General features: G+C 39.3%; 3 protein-coding genes across 4 annotated transcripts; 2 read left to right on the plus strand and 1 right to left on the minus strand.

The window, feature by feature from the left end:
- Positions 1-66: 66 nt before the first annotated feature.
- On the plus strand, positions 67-3,263 carry znhit3 (zinc finger, HIT-type containing 3). The gene is made up of 5 exons (XM_040014640.1): positions 67-443; positions 1,315-1,346; positions 1,463-1,528; positions 1,984-2,061; positions 2,164-3,263. Exons 1-5 carry the CDS (start codon positions 376-378, stop codon positions 2,355-2,357), a joined length of 438 nt encoding a protein of 145 aa, XP_039870574.1. The 5' UTR covers positions 67-375; the 3' UTR covers positions 2,358-3,263.
- A 1,413-nt stretch (positions 3,264-4,676) lies between these two features.
- On the minus strand, positions 4,677-17,742 carry LOC120723283 (unconventional myosin-XIX). Of its 2 annotated transcripts, XM_040014643.1 has the most exons (24): positions 17,398-17,740; positions 16,021-16,168; positions 15,384-15,532; positions 15,006-15,119; positions 12,236-12,365; positions 12,080-12,149; positions 11,884-11,986; positions 11,673-11,769; positions 11,452-11,528; positions 10,756-10,846; positions 10,442-10,607; positions 10,146-10,219; positions 9,939-10,060; positions 9,298-9,411; positions 8,403-8,579; positions 8,161-8,298; positions 7,941-8,048; positions 7,757-7,827; positions 7,600-7,673; positions 6,276-6,418; positions 5,959-6,088; positions 5,575-5,660; positions 5,139-5,462; positions 4,677-5,061 (listed from the first exon to the last, which is right to left on the minus strand). In XM_040014643.1, the coding sequence occupies exons 1-24, from the start codon at positions 17,455-17,457 to the stop codon at positions 4,948-4,950; spliced, it is 2,880 nt and encodes a 959-aa protein (XP_039870577.1). In that variant the 5' UTR covers positions 17,458-17,740; the 3' UTR covers positions 4,677-4,947. The 2 variants fall into 2 exon arrangements, with proteins under 2 accessions (XP_039870577.1, XP_039870578.1); XM_040014644.1 differs by lacking the exons at positions 4,677-5,061; positions 5,139-5,462; positions 5,575-5,660; positions 5,959-6,088 and adding an exon at positions 7,384-7,519 and having other exon boundaries at positions 6,290-6,418; positions 17,398-17,742.
- Positions 17,743-18,064: 322 nt separating this feature from the next.
- pigw (phosphatidylinositol glycan anchor biosynthesis, class W) lies at positions 18,065-20,262 on the plus strand. Its single transcript, XM_040014646.1, has 2 exons — positions 18,065-18,216; positions 18,599-20,262. Exons 1-2 carry the CDS (start codon positions 18,082-18,084, stop codon positions 20,066-20,068), a joined length of 1,605 nt encoding a protein of 534 aa, XP_039870580.1. The 5' UTR covers positions 18,065-18,081; the 3' UTR covers positions 20,069-20,262.
- Positions 20,263-21,224: the final 962 nt, after the last annotated feature.

Below are 21,224 nucleotides of genomic sequence, written 5' to 3' on the forward strand. Positions count from 1 at the left end.
TCAGTTCGTAGACACCAATTGCTATTCGGATTGCGGATAAACATTTTAGTATAATGATCCAATAGTATTTGCGTGCGTGTGTGCGCGCGCAATCAAATCAGGATGTGTATCCGCAGCGGAATTTTGTTTGAGTTGGGTCTAAATATGAAACGAAGACAGATTTAAAATGGACATGAAGACGCCCGGTATTTCCCGGTGTTTGGATTTTATTTTGTACTTTGTTTCTAACGGAAAGTCAAATTAATCTGTGATGCCTTTATTTTGAAGGAACAACTAAACAACCGGAATAGCGTCATTTTTTGGTGCCTACGACTCATATACCGCACGCTAACAGACTGTTTTCCTTCATAAGTAATTCCTCTCCCTCAAAAGAAAATGCAGTTATGCAGTGTGTGCAGCGAACGGACTCCAAAATACCGATGTCCAGCCTGCAAAATAAGATAGTAAGTAAACTTTAACTGAATGTTTGTTTGCGGGCTAACCTATAGTTAGCATTTGTTTTGCTTAGCTACGAATACCACAGATAAACCTTTGGGAACAAATACTACAGTAGTCAGTTCTTTAATCTGATTTTTTGTAAATTAGAAAGAAAAAAGCTAATATAAGCAGCTTGTCTACCGAGAGAATGAAGAGTTTATTACTTTTGTGACGTTGGACTTCACTGAATATACTAGATACTTGTTACTCCGCTTAATAAAAATCAAATATTTTGTATTCACAGATTGTCATTTAACAAAATGTGTGTGCAGTTAGCCTAGCAGTAAGCAAAACATTGTTTTTATTACTGTGTACACCACATGGGACGGTAACCCACATAGGTCAAATCGTGCTAGTGCAGTTTTTCTTCTTTGTGCTGTACCGCCGGTTGACAAAAGGCAAGCGACGACAGTGCTGCCACCTGCTGGCATGATGTCAAATCAAATCAAATCAAATCACTTTTATTGTCACATCACATGTGCAGGTACATTGGTACAGCACATGTGAGTGAAATTCTTGTGTGCGAGCTTCACAAGCAACAGAGTTGTGCAAAATACAATAATGTAAACAAGCAAAATACAAGAATGGCTACATCTGAAACTAATAAATATATGTACAATATATAATAGTATATGCTATATGATGTTTGTCACAATCTGTGATTGGCATCGACATTACCTGCTCAGAGTTGTCATGTTCCCGTTGATGGACTCTAGAGTGTGTTTTAAGTTTGTAATAAATGAAGATGCCTGTTTAGAATAATCACATGTGAAATGTGTTAAACACTGTTGAGGACTTTGATATGCTTGATCCTTATGAGTGTTTTGGCTCTTACAGTTGTTCACTTGGCTGTTACAAAAAGCATAAAGGTAAATTAGCTTGTTCTAAAATTTTTCATTCACATTTTTACATGAGCTGTGGCTTTACTCCAAAGAGATGTTTCTTATCATATCAATAAGTGTTTTGTTTTTTTTCCTGTTCGCAGATACCTGCCTTCCTGTTGACAAGCCTGCCCCTTCAAATCCTGAAACAAAGACTGCTGTGAGCACAGGTACAGTTACATTCCTCTCATCAGCACTGGGATTATATGGTCTATTTACTAAATAAGTAATATTACAGCTGCATTTAAAAGAAACATATTTAGAATATTACATGATTATGCCCTCATCCAAAGGGTGATATGCTTTTTCTTGAGCACCGTTTTAGATTTCAGTCTTGTTCATTTAGTCAGAGTTGTGAACTAATACTGTATTTAGAGGTGATGATCTGAATATAAAAAATATTTACATTACAGTGACCACAGCACAGACACAGGTATATAATCATTTGGGGAAGATGAATTTTATACATTTGTCATAAATATTTGGCCTAAAGTTTCCAAATAGTTTTGTTTAAGCATAGCTTCAGTAAATGAAATCATGCTACGGTCTGTGACAGTACACCTGTCTGGCATTACAAGTAAACCTAACACCTAAAAAGAATTTCCCTTCTTTGATGTCTTTGCAGAGTCTTGGAGTGTTGATGATCTTCTGCATGAAGATGACATCACTGACAAAGTTCCTCTGCAGAGGCTCCAGATGTTAGGTATTGCTCCAGCACCCCTTCTTCATTTTTTGCACTTGAAATTAAAAGCTTCGTGCAACAGCAAAGTAGTGTGAGAGTAACTGCTGTTTTCTTTATCTCCAGGCCAGTCAAAAGAGCTAAAGGACCTGCTCTGTAATCCTCATCTGAGGCAGTTATTGTGCTCTATAGATGGTGCAGAGCGTAAAGAGGATGCAATGAAATCCGCCATGCAGGAGCCGCTGTTTATGGAATTTTCTGATCAGTGCTTGAAAATTGTAGAAAATGATGCAAAATCAAGTGAAGATGCCAACTTGTAAAATCCAGCTTTCATTTTTTTTAAATATATTTTTGTAGTGTTGTTGCTACAGTTTGTGTTGTGACTTCAAACTACAGTATGTATATAATGTTCAAATAAAAGCCCCAACTTTTTCAAACTGTAAAAATTCCCAGAGTTACCATTAACAAGACTTCACGGGGAAAGTGATGATTGGAAATCCAAACATTTTAAAACTGACATTTATTTCAACAAAAACATTTAAACATACAAGTCAATGGATACCGTGGTACTACTGACAGAAATGGAAGAAAATAAGAATAAAACAGTTAAAATACACAAATTCCATATTATAACTTCTGATAATAACCTGGACACGTTTACATATCTAAGTCATTAAATTTGTGTGGATAAAATGAAAAAAGGAAATCTCTTGAAGTTAAAAGTGTGGAGTGAGAGGCTCCAATGATTTCTATGATTGTTGCTAATGTGTTTGTTCAAAGTTTAAATATCAAAGCTGATCGTGATAAGAAAAATCAAGTTTATCATACACAAATACTGTAGTGTAAAAAGACTTTGGTATATGTTACAGTACTGCATTGCTTTGGATGAAATTCACACAGTGGTTCAGACATATTTTGTCGACGTGCATAAGACAAAGAGCAGCGATGTAAATAAACCTGGGTTCATCCTTTTTCACACCAGTGAAGTTTCTGTTATGCAGGGTGTCTACGGCTCCTTGAAAGTTCTTCAATACTCATCAATATAAACCCTTAACGTATTAGTGTGGATGTGTCTGATGTGCTTTTACTCAAGTTATTGAGAATTTCTGGCACACTATTCCACTGTTTTTGCTTCCTCAACACATTTAGATCATATCATATGACTTTAGTATTTGTACAATAATACCCTTGTTTGCCTGTTTTCATTAAAATACTGTCGACCACCAGTGGTTCCTCTCAGCTCTATGGTAGACACACCTACAGTGTCGATTTCAAAATCCTGTGTTGTTCTCATGTTTGTCGTGTTGACGAGGTTTTCAGACAACTTGCTCCGACCTTGAGGTCGAGGTCACTGACATACAAACTTGTCCAACATTTTTAGTAAAACACCTATGGTATCACCTTGTTCTCCAGTTATTGCATTCACAAACTTGAATGTCCGTGCTGCCTGCCTGGTGGGGTGATGACAGTACACAATCAGCCTTTTGCTGCTCAGGGGTAATAAGAAAAAGGCTAATGATTAACTAATTTTAATGGTGCTTAAAAACAACTGCCTCAAAAATATAAAAATCCCCGAAGCCTCAGGCTAGCAAAGTGTAAATATGCACGACCAAGCTGTCGATTACACTGGTGGACACCCTGAAGATATCAGAGCCTGCTCATCAGTCAAGATAAAGATTCTGGGCTATTAAAATGGTGTAAGAATGAAAATTAATAAAATACATTTTACCTGCTCATGCCTGTAGACACCCTGTCGTGTAATCTTGTTGATTACATAAGAATGTGCATGCTTTTGAAGTGCAATATTCGCTTAACGTGCAATATTTGCTCGATTACCATTTTCCTCCTAGCAGCAACCACAAAACTACACAAGAATCAGAAACAGAAGACTGGAAAAATTAAGTCACAGATAAATAATCAGCCCAATAAATACATGTACAGCTCATATGTGGTTTGATCGTGGATTCTAAGAAAGGCACTTGTCTCGAGGCCTAATACTCTGATCATCTATCAGGAGACAAAAGCCTGCAGCCCTGGTATTTTTTTTCTTTTAAAAAAGTGCCAAGATTATGCCTTAAATTTTGAATTTTACAAAGATTTCTTTTAAAAAGAGTTAGTGTTTATCCTGCATCACCATAATCCCATCTACACCATGTGCTGTTTTCTACATGTGACAAACATGGCAAGTTCTGTAAAATAATCCCCTAAAGTTGATTCTGTTCATCTGGACGTAGCGTTTTCAGTGGGAGAAACGTTTCGTCACTCATCCAAGTGACTTCTTCAGTCTCAGCTGACTGCAGGTTTCCCCAACCTTATAAACAGTACATTTGCATAATGACTGAAACCAGCCCACTGAAGGAACAATGGGGTTGGGAGGTCAGTTCCTTCATCATAATTATGCACATTTTCATGACCAATGATCAACAACCACTGATCAATGGCCATGAGTACCATTCACAGAGAAATGTGAATGGTACTTCATTTCTTTCTGTAAAAGAAATGAAAAGAAGGGGTTACGTTATCTTAAATGCAGCTGAGGATTGTATCCACTCTCCTGACTCAGATTTGGAATTTTAGGTGATATATTTATATATATTTTGTCATCTCTGGGGCCGTAAGGCAACTGGAGGTGTTTTTTAGCACTGCACCAGCTTACATAAACGCTTCTGATAAATAATAATTATGCAAGGATGCAGGTTTTATAATTCCCTTCATCCCTGTAAGACAGGGTAAGATCAGTTTCGACCTTCGTTTAAAAAAAGAAAACAAAAAACAAACAAACATGGCAATTAGTGTTTTAACCTACATACACAGTGGCAGCATGAAATAATACCATGTTTTCATGTTTCATGTCAGATTATGGAGAAGCAGCTGCTTCACTGCAAGAAGCGTTTTGCACTGAGGGAGCGGTTACAGAGTTTTCTCTAGCAGGATCTCATTGAACCCCGTCACGTCGCTCTTCAGGTCCGGCTGCCTGTCAGCGTAGAGAAGCGGAGATCGCTGACAGTGCAGCTTTACGGATCCCTGTGCAGGAAACGAGAAAGAGAAGACCATCAGATGAACAAAATGAAAACGTTTCTGGAAGGTGTTTGTGTCCTCACCTTGGGCTGAGCCCTTATGGAGGCGAGTTCCTCCGTGTACTGGTTGGTCTTCACCTGGTACTCTCCCCTCCTGGATGGCAAGTTGAGGGAGGCGATGACAGACATCATCTTCTGGAAGCCTGTGGCTGTTAAAGACACAGTCATGGACGGTGCAGAGGCTAGAGCCAGGCCCATGGGCCACCCTTGCACCGTGACGGGCTCCGGGATGGTGGAGAGCTGTACTGAGCCCCGTTCCCTAACGACAGGAGTCAGTGCGGGTGTATCCTCCTCCACCAGGTCCTTTGCGTCATCAAGTTCTGCTTCAGCCAAGGATTTCAAGAGTAACTGCAAGAAGATGTAAAAAATAATAATAAAAGCAAAGTTATTTACAGATTAACACAATGAAAAAAGCAGTAAAACTTAACACATGAGGATAAGCGTTCAAATATAATCTCACCCTCCACTTCCTCCAGGTGCTCTGGATGACTCCAGCTGCTCTGTTCCATCTCCGGACACGATTCCTGACTAGCCAAGACCGCACCGCTGCAGGCAGTTTAAAACAAGTTACTTATTCTAAAGGTTTGTTTCTCTTGCAGAACAAGAACCATAAATAAATAAATAAATAAATAAAGCACCAGTAATAATAGAACATGTGTATTGAACAGCTGAAGTAGTTATTTGTGATAGGCTCTGTCGTTAAAGGGATAAACAGCCTGAATACAGAGTGTGCAGACACCGGCAGCTGGTCACCGTGGGCCCGGCCGTCAGGTCAAAGCCTGCAGAGAACCTGTGGGAACAGGGCCACAATTTGCATTACTTCACAGGCGCATTATGAGTTTACCTGCTTGGATCAAAGTAGCAGACTGGCGGTGGGTGTGCCGTCTGCCCCGCTGGTACCGTAGCCAACAGCACTGAATGGTAAAGGCGCAGTGAGACAGGATCTTCTTCCTCTGATCTTCCAGTAAATCTAGCTGTGAGACGAGTCAGACAGGTCAGTGTGCTCAAAAAGAAAAAGAAAACTGGAACATTTATACCACTAACTAGACTGCATAGCAAACAAACAAAATGCAACAAAAAAAAAATAAGAAGCTGAAGGAATTCTAAAAATAAATAAACTTGTTTGTTTGTAATGAAACACACAGATTTTAAATGACTGACCATCACTTGTGTGAGAAAAACTTTAGTCCTCCCACAATGCACCAATGTACTGTGCTCTTCACTCAGACAGCGGTGTTTCAACGCCACACTGAGGATCTTCTCCACATGTCGCTGAGGACAAGTGTCAGCTTCCAAATCTAACACTGAAGGCAAGCACAAGTTAGATTAAGTGATCCACTAAAGATATAGTAATGTTCACAGTTGTGCAGCACTCAGACTGTGAGACTGAGGTTTATCACACAGTAACAGCGTGTGAGGTTAAAAAGTGTAACGGGTGAAGAACAGCAAGGGAGCAAACACATCTGAATCAACAGCACAGCTTCCATAGCCGCTGTGCTGTGAATTCAACACCAATTTTTTAATCTTTTAACATGCACACGGAGAGGAACACAGAGGAGATATGAACTTTTATAATAATACACAGCATGTTGCAGCATTCAGGTTGTGCATGCACGTGCTAAGAAGTTACAGACATGACAGCAGCTCTGTAAGTCTGTTTAGGCATTTGTCCAACTGATGAATCACTAAGGCGAGCCTGCTTGCTTACTGGAAGCACATTGCTTAGCGGTTAGTACTGCTGCCTCACAGCAGGAGGCTCCTGGGTTCGAAAGCATTTCTTTAAACACTCTGATCCACCTTCGGATCAGTCTGTCAAAATCCAGCTATTAACGCGACCCAGTAAGATCTAAGGAACATTAATGTCTAGATCAGGTGTTATGTCATCCACAGGTGGTTCTTTTGACCTTAATAAATCCTTGCAGTCTCACACAGCATGCAGAAATAAAAAGAAAACACTGTGCACATTTACATAATTACACACTTTACATTTTATCACAATATTTATGATGTGGGCTGTAAAAGAATGTCACTAAAACAAGTACAATTAATATTCTAGATCACTAAAATACATCTAACGTCAACTCCATGTTCACACTGGACAAAAAATTGGGAGATTTCCCAAACCATTTTTGACCATCATCCTTATACTTTACTAACTTTAAAAAAATAAATAAAAAAAAAAAAAAGCTGAACACAGCAGTGAGATAACTGAGAAAAAAAAAATGCAGGAACATGCAAGGCAAGCTCCAACAGTCATGCATGCATTTACCTGGAAAGGCTGCAAATTTTGTTTGTTATTTTGTTTTTAATGCACCAAGTTAAAAAAGTTCCCAAGGAGAGTAGAGTACTGAGGATCATGTTTACTAAGAGGGCTACTGAAGGAAAAGCAGAATAAACCAGCAGACCTAAAGAGAGGAGATAAAATCACTATTTTCCCCAAACACGAAACTGACCAGAAATGGATTCAACCACAAGCTGTACTCACCAACACTGTGACCCCCCAACTTTATGTGTTTAGCGATCAGTGCGTAACGTTGCAGAAAGCTTTGGAAAGGAATCCTGTGCACCAAAAGACAAGACGTCAACCAAAATCCAGCAGAAATTAAATGGTACATTAGGCTGATATTCCAATAAAGTTTCACCTTATTGGAAATCCAGCAGCACTAATATGGATGGTCTCCACAATCCCGCAGGCCTCTAGCTGAATGATAACCTGAAAACAAACAGCAAGGATCAAGTGAAACCTTTGCCTTTTGTTCAAACATGTCAGTGTTGTCTTTGTGGTGTTAAAACACAGATTATTAAACATGGGAGTAGACTGTCTACCTCCTCCTTTTTGAAAGTCAGTGGCTTGCACTCAGGGTTTGGCTTGATGCAGCGAGTGTAGTGAGGAGTTGTGAAGTGGAGGATTTTCATCAGGGTCTCCAGTGAGTTCTACAATGAGATATTAGCAATTACCAGTGCCAGCACTAAAGCCTCCAAACTATAAAAGAGGTTGTGACTAGCTTATATTGCCCTGATTATGAAGGCTAGAGCTGGATCCTACCTTGAACTTGGAGACCACAGTGGTTTTACCAGGCCCCTTTTTAATCTGACTCTCAGTTTCATTGTCTTTGAAGATCTGGTGAAGAAGCTGGTTGTTGGACTTTTGAAGCAGGCTAATTAGCTCTGGTGGCACTGGGTCCTTAAAATAAATACATAAATAAATGAAAATCAGTATCTAAGCAGAAGTGCAGTAAAGGAATACATATTCAGCTTATTTCTGACACAGTTGAAAGCTTTTCTCACCTTGTTTTTCTCCGCCATGCCTTCTATCTGATAGCCAACTTTGCCGGCGTAGTGGGTCACAGTGAAGTGCGGCACCTTGCTGAACTTGTCCCAGCTGATGTTAGCATTGTCACACAGCTCCTTCTCCAGACGAACTCGGAACGTTTTTGCATCCGAGGCTCGATTTAGACGACTCTCCTACAATATGTAAAAACACAAAACAAAACATGGTAACATAAATTTGCACATGTTAACACTTCCTTACACAACTATGCAGACTGATTTCTTGTGTTTTTAGGATTCAGAAAAATTGTTTTCAGGAGTTTAGGTGATTATCAAAACGAGTCGCACTTCTTTTGATTTTACCCCCATACTGCCTTTCAGTGAAGACCAACCGAAAGGTTATTTAGAATGCAAAATCAAGCTAATGATTGAAGGCCTGATTTTGGTGGCTTTTTACATTCTGTTTTTAAAAAAAAAAAAAAAAAAAAAAAAAGTAATTTATTTGTTTATTTATTTAGGAAATTCTATTTGTGTTTTGTGGTGCCTCACATTTACAGACATCAAAGATATTAACAAGAAAGTGCCCCAGTAACATCGCCAAAAATCAGACAGCTATGTGCAAGTGACACGTCTATCATACATATCACCTGGAATTATTCAGGTAAGCTACTAGGTATAAAAGACCTCTGGTCATGAAATGTCCACAAAGGTGGTTTTCTGATGGTAGTAAGTTGTATTCACTTTTCTTATCTGGCACATTTATTCTTAAATGTCCTAGTAGTAAAAGTAGACAAGAGAAGAAATGGTGTAAAATTAAACCCAGCTTGGTAAAATGTTGGAATTTTGTTTTTTTCTGCTTTTTTTTGAGTCTGTACGATATTTCCTTCTGTTTGTTTCTTAATGGCCAGCATACCTCATTAAGAAGAGAGAACACACTGATGGGGCTTCCCTCTAAAAGATCGAGGCAACTTTGATTGTCTTGGTATTTGACAAAAGACCACTGCAAACCCTCTGACACATACTCCTCCTGGAAAAAGTAGTGATTAAAAAAAAAGAAAGAAAATTCACATACAAGACATTTTAATCTTTTTTCAATCGCTAGAGCTTTTGTGAAAAGTGAAGAACCCCCTGAAGCCCAAGGTCAGAGGAGTACACTGCAAAAGAAGTTCAACATAGCCAGGCTTTCTTTGCATTAGCTGGTTTGACCCTTAGCAAATGCTCCGTATGAGTGCCACCTACTGTAGTGAAAGGCATTATCAGATGATGGTGATAAAAATCTATGTAGAACATACAAATTTAATAGTAAAATGAAATACTGACATTAATGCTGCAGGAAAAACAATCTGATGATCTAGCTGCTGTTCATGTCTAATATAGCAGTTCTGAAACTTTTCTTGAGATACATTTAAACATCTTATTATCCCATAGCCTAATAAAGGAGATGTTGAAATCACTTTAGTTTGTTGACAGATTAAATCTGAAATCTGCTTGAGCACTCAAAATAGCAGCCCACTGAGAAATCTGAACAGATTACCTTCAGAGAAACATAACTACCTGCTGAGCTCTGAGATAATGAGCCACAAAGTGCTGCTGGAGTTTCTCATTGGCGTAGTTGATGCACAGCTGCTCCAGGTTATTGGTCTGAAAACATTCAAAGCCGTACACATCTAGGACTCCTGAAGATTACAGAGGAGTTCTGTGAGCTTGGCTATAGAGCTGGAAATTCATGTTCAGCACTATCTGAGAAAGTAATGCTTTTACCTATGAAGTTGCACCACGTTGATTTATCAGCACATATGCTGTTGTTGATGAATGTAACCAGCCATTCAAATAACCTGGTGGGAAAAGTCACACACTTATTTTCAAGCATGGAGATGCTATAATGATTGTAAACAGACAATATTCATGTTTACTGTAAACAGAAAACGGCATGACGGTTTAACATTTAACTCTTTGACGACAGCAGAGTTTCCACAAACATGTTCCCACATCATCCATTCTAGCAACAGTTTTTTTGCACTCTGAGAAGTTGTTGATGGTCAAATAGAGATTCTTACTGGGCGTAAATGACTTTGGCTAGACAGTCTCTCCTCACACTGCACTCTGCCTGAGAGCACGGCTTGAGCACGCTTTGCTTCCCCGCCTTCAGAGTTCTTACTCTTAAACATGTTTGAAGCTCCTCAGCAGGAACACACAGCAGCTCAGCAGCCCTCTGCAAGAAGTCTAAAGGCAGGAGACAGGTGTGGTGATGTCATGGAACTTATTACTCAATCCAACAAAAAACATGGAAATGTAACTACCATATATACCTAATCATTCATTATCTGGAAATGTTTTATAACAAATGTCAAAGCAAAACAATATCCAGTACCTTTAGATTTTGCATCAAGGTGACAAGGTTGTGATTCATCTGCTGAAGAGGAGAAGCTGACATTTCCCAACTGGAGAATTCCTGCTAATATCTGTAATGTGTTACAACAACAGAGAGAGGGAAGAAAAAAAAAAAAAACACTGCACATAAACCACTGAAAGTTAAAGAGCTGAGATAACATGCTATCCCCACTCACCACCCACAAGACCCCACGCCCAATGTCCTACAGCAGATTTAGCCAGACTGACTCAGTGGACTGGCTTAAAAACTTTCTAATGGTCCAAAGGTTAACCTGATAGGAAGTATTAGAAACTCAGATTTTGCTTTAGAATCTCCATCTGTAGACAAGCACTTCTTAATTATAGTACAGCAAGATTATATGACTGACGTGGCTAAGGGGTGCAAACCCCAGACCACCCTCTGAGAAGCACTTAGAGCCCACTATAATGCAAGTAGTAGTAAGGAAGTGTTTATTAAAAATGCATCACATAATACTTGTCAACAACTTTTACCCTGAGGTAGAAGATCTAACAGCACTTGTTACTTGAATAATGCATTTTGGTCTGTGGCCTTCATTGAGAGCTACATTATAGACTGCACTTTAAATAACATTTTAAAATGTCCAGTACATCTGCCCACCAATCCAATCAACAGTGTGAATGCAAAGAATGCAGAGTAGAGGATATCCTTTCTTACCCTAAATATTTCTCCTTGCCTTTCTGCATTGATGCCCAGATGAACCATTGCTTCCACTGTCTCATGGAAACAATCCTCTATAAAAAAATAAAAAAAAATTATATTTTTATATTATATAGCTGTTACCAAAAAAACAAAAATGACCTGGGTCTAAAAATGAAAGAAAATTTAAAAATGAGTGTAGACATGTTGCTTAATACACATAAAAAAGGGACACCAACCTTCAATTGTTTTCTCGGAATTTGGCAGCCAAACAAAACTTTGGTCATGTGACATCTTCCACTCTTTCCGCTGCTCATCTGTGGCCCCTTTCATCATCTGAAACATTAAATCGCTCACTGTTCAGCTGTTCGTGTATGTTAATACTGAAAAGAATTACTACATATCTGGAGTAAAATATCTCTGAGCTGTAGCGCAGGTCTGTTCACTCGCCTGGTAAAAGATGTGGAAGTTTCTTTCATTAGCTGGTTGGCAGGCCACCCTGGTCTTCTCCAGTAAATATGTCTGTACAGACGCCCCAACTAAGAGTTGACACCTTTAAATAAAAACGACACATTGACCGCAAATGTGGGAAAGTAAGAGAGAACACTATGCAGACGATGCCACCTCAAGTAATGTTTGTAAATACCTGTCCAGCTGTAGCTGAATGTATTTTCCGAAACGACTGCTGTTGTTGTTCCGGAGCGTGCAGGCATTGCCTAAACGAAACATATGCTGATGATGATGAGCGACCGTTTATGGGAATCAGTTTTCACATTAACAGAAACACCTCTGTTTCTCTTACCAAAAGCTTCCATTACAGGGTTGGAGTCCAGCACTCTCCTCTCGATCCTCTCCACTGTGTCCTGACTCTTCACCACCGAGACGGACGCCACTGTGGCATAGTACTTCATCAAGCAGCGAGATGTCCACGTCTACAAAGAAACAAATCATTAAGAGACAAGCAGAGTTTTTTTAAGCATATATTAAAATGTGACAAAAAAGCAACTTTGGGCATGGTGGAAAGAGAATCTAAAAATAATTTTAAAACAATAGTAATAAAAATCTGTGATAGGAAAGAATGCATGAGATGTTTATGCCAGTCAAACTACTGCAGATACCGGCATACAACTTTCTGTGGGATGGTGAATTTGGGTTGTCTAGACTATAGCATGTATGATGAACTGCAGTAAAAAAGGAGCAATATTTTGGGGGCATTAATAAAAACAGACAGATGTCAGATTACTAAGAGCCAGATCTAATAAACAGGGTAAAAACTGTGTCATGTTGCAGTAGCAAAAAATGTGCTGATGGGAGTGAAAAGTTCTGTGGGTGACCTAACAATATGCTAAGCTGCCACTCGGTTATTGATGATGTTACTTTGACAAAATTTTTCTATTCTCCAGGCTGTGTGAGGCTGTGGGTGGGGAACTCCAGGCCTAAAGGGCTGGTGTCCTTCAGGTTTTAGATATCACCCTGGGTCAACAAACCTGAATCAAATGATTAGTTGCCAGGCCTCTGGAGAACTTCAAGACATGTTGAGGAGGTAATTTAGCTATTTAAATCAGCTATGTTGGATCAAGGACACATCTAAAACCTGCAGGACACCGGCCCCTGAGACCTGGAGTTCCCCCACCCCTGCTCTAAAGTAAGCTCAGTTCAGTAAAACTTCACTCTGCCACATTAAAATATCTGGATTACTCTATAGCAGAAATATGTGTTACACAGTTATAGGACAGACTTCTACCAGTCTGTGGTAGCAAGTGCCATTGTCTGCTAGCAGGATAGGATCAGTCCCAGAGAGGCCAGCAGGATCAACAAACTGATTCACAAGGCTGGAAGCATTGTTGGGCAGAATCTGAAGGTGTTTGAGTCAGTGAGGGATAAGAGAACAAACTAATCGGCATCACGGACAATTAATCACACACTACTGAGGCAGCAGACTTCCTTTTCCCTCAGACCAATTCAACCTCGCTGCCATACAGAATGCTTCAGCATGTCATTTCTGCCGTTTCCTGTGAAACTGTGCCATAACTCTTCTTTCTTTTCCTTCCATGACAGGTGAACACATCGGTCAGGCATGAGACTACACACACATATTTCTGCATCACACATTGTTGCAGCAGTTTCTTAGATTTAAAGTGTACATATTTATGAATGCTATTTGCACTACTCTATTGAACAATTTCAGTCGCACTTTTTATTCTTCTCCAACTTAAACACATTTTTATTTTGTTTTTGTTGTTGTGTATATAAAAATGATTTGCCCTCTCACAGTATAAGGCCCTCACTATGCGCCTGTGGCTCTTTCACCTTTACTATGTTGTTTATTTATTGTAGACTGTACCGTTTTTCTTCTTTATCCTGCCACTGTAACACAATCATTTCCCTTGTGGGATCTATAAAGGATTTTTTTATTTTGTCTTAATGACAAACTCTTTCCAATAATCTTTGTCCCCTCATTCCAAAAACCACATATGTGTGATTCATTGAAATATTCTCCTCCCAGAATTTTGTGCTCTGAAAACGAAACTCTTACACTCATTTGGAATAAGGCCAGCTGCAAAGGTTCTTGTGTCTACACCTTTCAGTCTCAAAACTAACACTGCACCTCTTTAGTAAATCCCGACAGCAGCTTTTAAAACATCAAAAGAGGGTTTTGCCACTAAATCTGGCTCTTAGTGTCTAATCAGGTTAGTCCATATACAGTAAACTGGCTCATACTCCCACTTGAGCAGTCAACTTTTTATGGTACTGTTTAACCCAGTTTTCAAAAAACTTGCTAAGCTAAGTAAAATATAAATAAAAACAAATGTCTCTTTCCAGTAAGATTTGACTGGACAGTTTTCCATTTCACCTCAGTCCTTCTTAAACAAGCTCAGGCTAAACAAGGTGGTGTCATTGCTCAATATTATTTACATAACATTACAGGTTTTTTCACTGTACAATCTTAATTGGTATTTGTGGAAGCAACAATGAACAGTGCTCACTGTTAAAGGATTTTAGAAGTGTATGCAGTGATTTCCACCACACAACCGTGTCTGTTTTTAATTCAGGTTTTAATACCCGAGGGCCTGAATAGGATGGCTTTGACACTGATTTTTATAGTTGCCCCTTGCATAGTGATTTCACTCAATTTTATGATGAGAAACATCATTCTGAACTCAAAGTTTTCTTCAGAAAGACTTAGTCTCTTTGGGGTGCTTTCAATATTTTAAAATACCAGTTATGTTAATAATCTGTTACCAGCTGATCTAATTTACCATTCAATATTTTTTGGCATCACACCACATTTCCAGATTGTCATTGCCCTTGTCCCAACATGCTGCAGATATCAAATTCAAATGAGCATATCATTTGCACAAAACAATAACATTTGCCATTTTTAACATATGACAGCTTGTCATTGTACTATTTTCAGTTAACTATCGTCTATTAATGATTTGCAATTCAAATCATGCAAAGTGCTTCTGTTTTGGACAAACCGTTGCAAAAAGTAACAAGTAAGCTGACATTCTGGTTCATTATTCAGTTAGCTTGCACTTTAAGCTTAATGCTGCATGTGTCTGGTTTACCTTTCCAGCACCACTCTCACCACTGACCACCAAGGACTGGTTCACCGGCTCCAGCTGGCCCCGAACATTCCTGTAGGCTTCTTCTGCCACAATAAAGATATGCGGCTTGAACTCCTGCAGGCAAAAATGTCCAGATTTATTAAATGGATGGTCATACTTACTGCATGCAGAGCACCCAATAGCTTAAAGACCTCCCAGATGTTAATAAAAGCAGTACTTTTGAGTTTCACTGAGTAGGTCTGCATCATTGGATGGTTTGAAACACTCACTGATGGCACCACGATTCATCTTCTCCCATTATAGCACAAATCTACAGAAATATATGTCTACATATGCTAGCCAAATAAAATAAAAACAAATGGGAGCTGCTTGAAATACCTGGGGCTGATGAGCATAATGATACTCTTTCATCACATCCAGAGAGTAGAGGTCTGGAATGGGCTGGAAGGGGTTAAGAGCCACCAAGGTGCAGCCAGCATGGGTGTAAAACACCTTCATGCTGTACCTGACCTGCAGGCATTTCAGCACTGTCAGGGAAAGAAGAAATATTATCAGACATTAAGTGGGAAAATTTGCATTGTTACAAATGTTTACAGATGCACCTACACAATGTTTTAAAAATAATAATCTGTACTGTAATGTAGTGACATATGTAATGACATATGATCTATAAAATAGATCAGTATGACTACACTTATATATCAAAACTTAGATAAAAAGAATGAAAACGTAAGTAAAGGTGTAATGAAAAGGCTAAAGGTATAACACTGCATCAGCAGTCATTCACACATTAACATTTTATCAACCATGCAGATTTTATCTTGATGTGGACAAATAATACACTGCCAGCACTGCAGATCAAGATTAAGGTGCCATACAGTGGAAAACACTGCCTAAACTCAAGTTTAGTTAAATCATTTAAATAGGTCAACCAGCAGGCACAAGCATGCCCTATTACATCATTGTATTTACATTATCAAGTGATTTAAAAGATAGAGACATTAGAGATGGATACCTGTCGCTGGGGTCACTGGGTTGACTTTGGTGAGGTCATCGTAAGTGTAAAGTTGGTCTTCATCAATGAGGAAGGCCTGAATTTCTCCCTCCAGTGAATCATTAAGGGACCGCTGAGGAGGATGGACTTTCTGAATTAATCCCTTCACCTGAGACAAAACACGAGACATGGGAAACATGAGAAAGCATACATTTGAACTATGCTGAAATATTACTTAACATCTCAAGTTAAGTAAATGCCAAAGGTATGTAAAATGGTTAGTCATTACCACATACGGAGTAAAGTGAAAGATAATAAACAAAATAAGGGAAAACACTTATTTTATCTATGAATATGGTTCAATTTTAAAGAACTAAAGGAAGCTAGGGATATTAAATATATTATTATTCAATTTAATCATACAATCACATCACCTAGACAACTAGGTCTCCACTTTATCTTGCCATTAACTCAAGGCATGGGCCTGCAGGCTGTCTGACTGCTGTCAACAGTCTGAGGTGTGTACAGACAGCTTTAATCCAACAGCAGGTAGCCTACATCCCATCATTCTGCAAGGCTACTTTTAAACCACGTAAATAATTGCATTAATTTAATGCCCATTACTAGACGACTAATTCCCTAGGCACATTGACTCATAGCAGGTAGCCTACATGAAATCGCTGTTAGAGCAATGTTTGTCTTATTCAGCTAGTTAACCTATAAATATAATTACAAACATAACATATAGGAAGACAAAGTGATTTTTCTAGTTTTCCATTACCTGTGAGAACCTCCAGACCTTGGCTGTCGCGCTCATGCCAAACGCCATTCAATAATATGCCAATTTAGCGAATGATGTTTATATACATTACATACTTGCAACCTATCAACTACCTCCATGTAAAGCATAGTGTACAAACAACGAGCCACTGACCGGCCCAGGGCATCGCACTCTGAAATATACTTAAACACGTTCAAAAATGGCCCAAAACACGTCTATTTGACCATCTCGAGTCACGTTCCCTGGTGCTACCATACTTTTGCGTTATTAATGTCAACAAAAAAATGCCCAGCTATTCTTCTATAAGTGTAGCTTCGTTTATTTCTTACACTGCATGCACTATTTTCATCTTCATCATCATCATCATCATAAACGCCGCATAACGGAAATGTTATTGAGTCTCAGGTATTTGTGTATTAATAAAATACTCCAAAGAGAGTCCAAATTAGATCCAACCAATCAAAAATTGAGGACAGGTACAGCCTCGTTAATGTTCTCCTAGTCAAGTTACTTTTAATCATATTATTTATTTATTTATTTATTTAATTTACAAACCAAAAAGGCAGATCTCGTAAACAGAAAAACTGTGGACAGGTCATACTCATGCTCCAACTCACCGTTGCTCCTCCATTTCTATATCCTTCTCTAACGTCACGTCGGTCGTCCACCGAGCTCATTGATTGACCGCTGCCCTCGTATCTCTCTTAAAAGTAAGCCGAAACACTACTTTGACAAAAAGCGTTGCTTTGTACTGATTAAGTTGGTCTTTTATTCTAATTCTCAGACCTAAAACTTATTTCCATTACTGTAAAAAAAAATTCCTTAAGGACAACCTTCGGCTAGCCTGCTGTCCCGCTTGTCTGTCTGACCGCCTTGCTCCCGAACTCCCAAACCACGCATTTATTCCCGCCCTCTTCCTGTTGATTCACGGACCCAGATGTACCTGTGATCCAGCACCGGCTGGGATTTCTATGAGGGACATGTTTCCCTAAAACTGGGACATTTATGACCTAGCAAGATTAACTTTTTAATGACCAGCTAATTCGATGTTATAATTGTTATAATAGTTTTCTTGTTACGTCCTCCAATATGCTTCCACATTAAGGGCCCAATAAATTACTTATTTGATTTCGATGATGCTAAGCCTCTTTGGTGGTGAAATCTAAAATCTTACAAATAGTAAGTAAATACCTTTTTTCAGTCGTTTAATTCAACATGCACAAAAAATATTTGCGCCGTTATCATTGGAAGTTGACAGAAATCCGAGTTCCCCTGAATGCGTCAAGAGAACCAATACGGAAATGAGCGAAGGCATTCTCTGTAGGTGCAGACATCATGGTTGGGTTAGTCTCCTGGCTTTCAGCAGTTGTAATTGGAAATGCTGTAAAACCGGTATATCTGTAAACTATTTCCAGTCCGCAACAGACAAACCTTGGGTAAGTTCTTATAAACTGTAAATAATCTTTGTAGCGTGTAAAGGACGTAGAGCAGGCGAGAGAAATGAATTCCTATCCTGCACTGAGTAAGCACTGGTGAAATTATGTTTGCAAGTTCAAATTGAAATTCATATCCAGCTGATGATCTAGGTACATTGTTTTTCCCAGTACTTCGTTAGAAGTCAGTGTCTACTAATAAAGGCTGCTTCGCCTGTATGTCGCCTGTATTTTCGCCTGTAAAGCTTTTATTCAGAAAGTCTATCCTTGTCCCAGCAAAATCAACACATGATGGTTTAATCTTCCACTGTCTGTGTTGCGTATTCAATGATTTTACCAGTAATTTTCTTTCAGCGTCTAAAATAATGAATTTAAATGTGTGCAGGCCATGGCTCAGAGGGAACTGAAGGAGGCATTTGTCAGCAATCTCAATGGGACCAGCCTGGAGGAGGTGGCCCTGGGCTCGTTCCTCTCCCCAGTGTGTGTTGTCAACAGAGGGCTCTTTTTGATACTTTACTATCAAGCCAAAGGGAACCTGCCACTACCACACCCTCTGTTTTCTCACCTGCTTCTAGACTTCTGTGCTCTCATTGTACCCCTCGTCCTGTCGTGCACTGTTCTGAGCAGCGTTCTCCACCAGGTCGCCGTGAGCCTGACCTTTTTTTCTGCTTGTGTGTTCTGCTACATCTGCTGTGGGTGCCTGAAGAACACTGTCAGCGCCTTTCTGCAGAGTCACGTTGAATTCAATCAGGTTCCCTTTGTGACTCTCTTCAGGGTGTTTGTAAATGTGAAAACAGCCATCAGCATTCTGGCCGTAGACTTCAGTGTCTTCCCAAGACGATATGCTAAAACGGAGACCTATGGCACAGGGGTTATGGACTTTGGAGTTGGAGCGTTTATCTTCGCAAATGCCCTGGTGTGCCCTGAAGCACGGAGGAGGAACATCTCAGGGTCCAAAATGAGTCATGTTGCAAAGCAGCTCCTGTCTGTCTGGCCCCTGGTTGCTCTTGGCATGGGGAGGCTAGTGAGTGTCAAAATGACCAGCTACCACGAGCACGTGACAGAATACGGCGTCCACTGGAATTTCTTCTTCACACTAGCCATCGTCAGAGTTATGGCCTCTGTGCTTTTAGTTGTTTTACCAACCAGTCTGCTGTGGATCTTTGCCCTTCTGATCAGCGGATTTTATCAGTTCACTCTGGAGACTTCAGGGCTCAAAGCTTTTATCATCCACAATAGTGACAGAGAAAAGGACTTTCTGCACGCTAACAAAGAGGGCCTGTTCTCTATATTTGGCTATGTGGCCATCTACCTTTCAGGAGTTCAAATTGGACTTTATTTGATGCAGCCACGAGCCAATGTTAGAGAGTGGCTCAGAACACTTGTTAGCCTCTTGTTGGGAAGTTTCGCCCTGTATGCTGCTTTGCACGCATGTCAGACGCTTGTGGAACCAGTCTCTCGCCGCTTGGCCAATTTCCCTTTCTACCTCTGGAGTGTCGCACAGTCCTTGTTTTTCCTGTCCTGCCTCGGTTTAGTTGATATCATTCTGTTGTTCTCTAAAAGAGCATCCGGCTGTCACTTTGTACCTTCGTCATGGAATTTGTACAAAAAGCACTACGATGGTGACAAAAAGAGCGGTGAAATAGGAAGACTGTGCCTCATTCAAGCTGTCAGCAGGAATCAGCTGCTGTTTTTCTTGCTTGCCAATGTCATGACAGGATTGACCAACTCAGTTGTGGACACGATTAATTGTAGCACTTTTTTTTCACTGTGTATTTTGCTGCTGTACATGTTCATAAATTGTTTTGTGATATATGTATTACATTTCTATGGAATTACAGTCAAATTCTGGTAATTCTGTGCACTGAAAAGGATTTGTGTTATTTTAAAGGTTGTTTAAATGTCTGTTACTGCTGGAGTGACAGACGTTGAAAGTCCAGACAACTGACATTTAAAAGATTACATGCTGAAAATAATCTTGTGCAGAATATTTTATGCAAATATCTTTTTATATGTATATGGGTGAATAAATGAGGACATGAACTACGATATTCAGTGAGGCTCAGTTATTTTGCATTTGTATGCATTTTTCTAAACATGTAATCTGTTGCTGCTAGTTTCTGCATTCCACTCACAGTGAGTGACATTAAACTGAAGATGAAGAAGGACTTTGTTACAGTTATGCCCATACATATTACGCATTCAGGTTAAAAAAATTTATTTTAGTTGAATACCACAGTAAAATAATGATTTAAACACTCGCTTAACAAGTAAAAAATTTCCAGTTCAGTCCTGGGATTGGACAAAAAAATCCTTTGAGGGTTGTTTCAGGAAGGGCCTCTGGCATAAAAATATGTCAAACCAAATATGCGGAGCTACCTGCTGTTATCACCCCTACATATTGGAAATACAGGAGCAGCTAAAAGTAGTACCACAGCATGACTTCAGGTGCAGACTTTCTTCTTTAAGTTCAAGGAACAGGATATCAGCAGCAGACAAAATGGTGAATGATCGCAGTATCATTTCCATGAAAAAGATGAAACCCTGTACAACATCCAGCCATGAAACCACTCATCATCATTATCCAAGTCTATCATAAAGAAAATACTTAATGAGAGAAAATGGACTTCAACACAAGATGCAAACTATTGATCAGGCACAAAATAGAAGGGTTAAATAGAAAATAATGGACAATTAAATGAAGAAATTGCATTGTTTAGACACATAAAACTAAGATCAAAATGTAGTAGAATGATGGGAAGAAAAAAAGTGTCATGAAGGCTTGGAATATGACATTGATCACAATCTGTAAAATAAAGATGCACATGCAGACAGTAAGGGCATGGCAAACATCTTTGAATTATGTCCATAATTTGCAACTTCCAAAGGACTCCTGATAAATTATTAAACTAATAATTTGTCACTATATTGATTTGACCAGTTATTTTCTCAGACCCTACAAGAAGGGGATTGTGAAGAAAAATGCTTGCATTTCCCAATTGTTTCATTAA

This window comes from Simochromis diagramma, unplaced genomic scaffold (assembly GCF_900408965.1).
Source record: "Simochromis diagramma unplaced genomic scaffold, fSimDia1.1 OVJJ01000676.1, whole genome shotgun sequence".
Lineage (NCBI taxonomy): Eukaryota > Metazoa > Chordata > Actinopteri > Cichliformes > Cichlidae > Simochromis > Simochromis diagramma.

Bases quoted from the DNA above. Each gene is read 5' to 3' on its own strand.
- znhit3 (XM_040014640.1), top strand. From the start codon at position 376: ATGCAGTTATGCAGTGTGTGCAGCGAACGGACTCCAAAATACCGATGT. The intron at 1,347-1,462 runs GTAAATTAGCTT...TCCTGTTCGCAG, and splicing joins CTGTTACAAAAAGCATAAAG to ATACCTGCCTTCCTGTTGAC. The intron at 2,062-2,163 runs GTATTGCTCCAG...CTTTATCTCCAG, and splicing joins GCAGAGGCTCCAGATGTTAG to GCCAGTCAAAAGAGCTAAAG.
- LOC120723283 (XM_040014643.1), bottom strand. From the start codon at position 17,457: ATGAGCTCGGTGGACGACCGACGTGACGTTAGAGAAGGATATAGAAAT. The intron at 15,533-16,020 runs GTATCCATCTCT...TTTCCCTGACAG, and splicing joins CCCAGTGACCCCAGCGACAG to TGCTGAAATGCCTGCAGGTC. The intron at 5,661-5,958 runs GTAAACTCATAA...AACTGCCTGCAG, and splicing joins TGCTACTTTGATCCAAGCAG to CGGTGCGGTCTTGGCTAGTC.
- pigw (XM_040014646.1), top strand. From the start codon at position 18,082: ATGAGCGAAGGCATTCTCTGTAGGTGCAGACATCATGGTTGGGTTAGT. The intron at 18,217-18,598 runs GTAAGTTCTTAT...AAATGTGTGCAG, and splicing joins CCGCAACAGACAAACCTTGG to GCCATGGCTCAGAGGGAACT.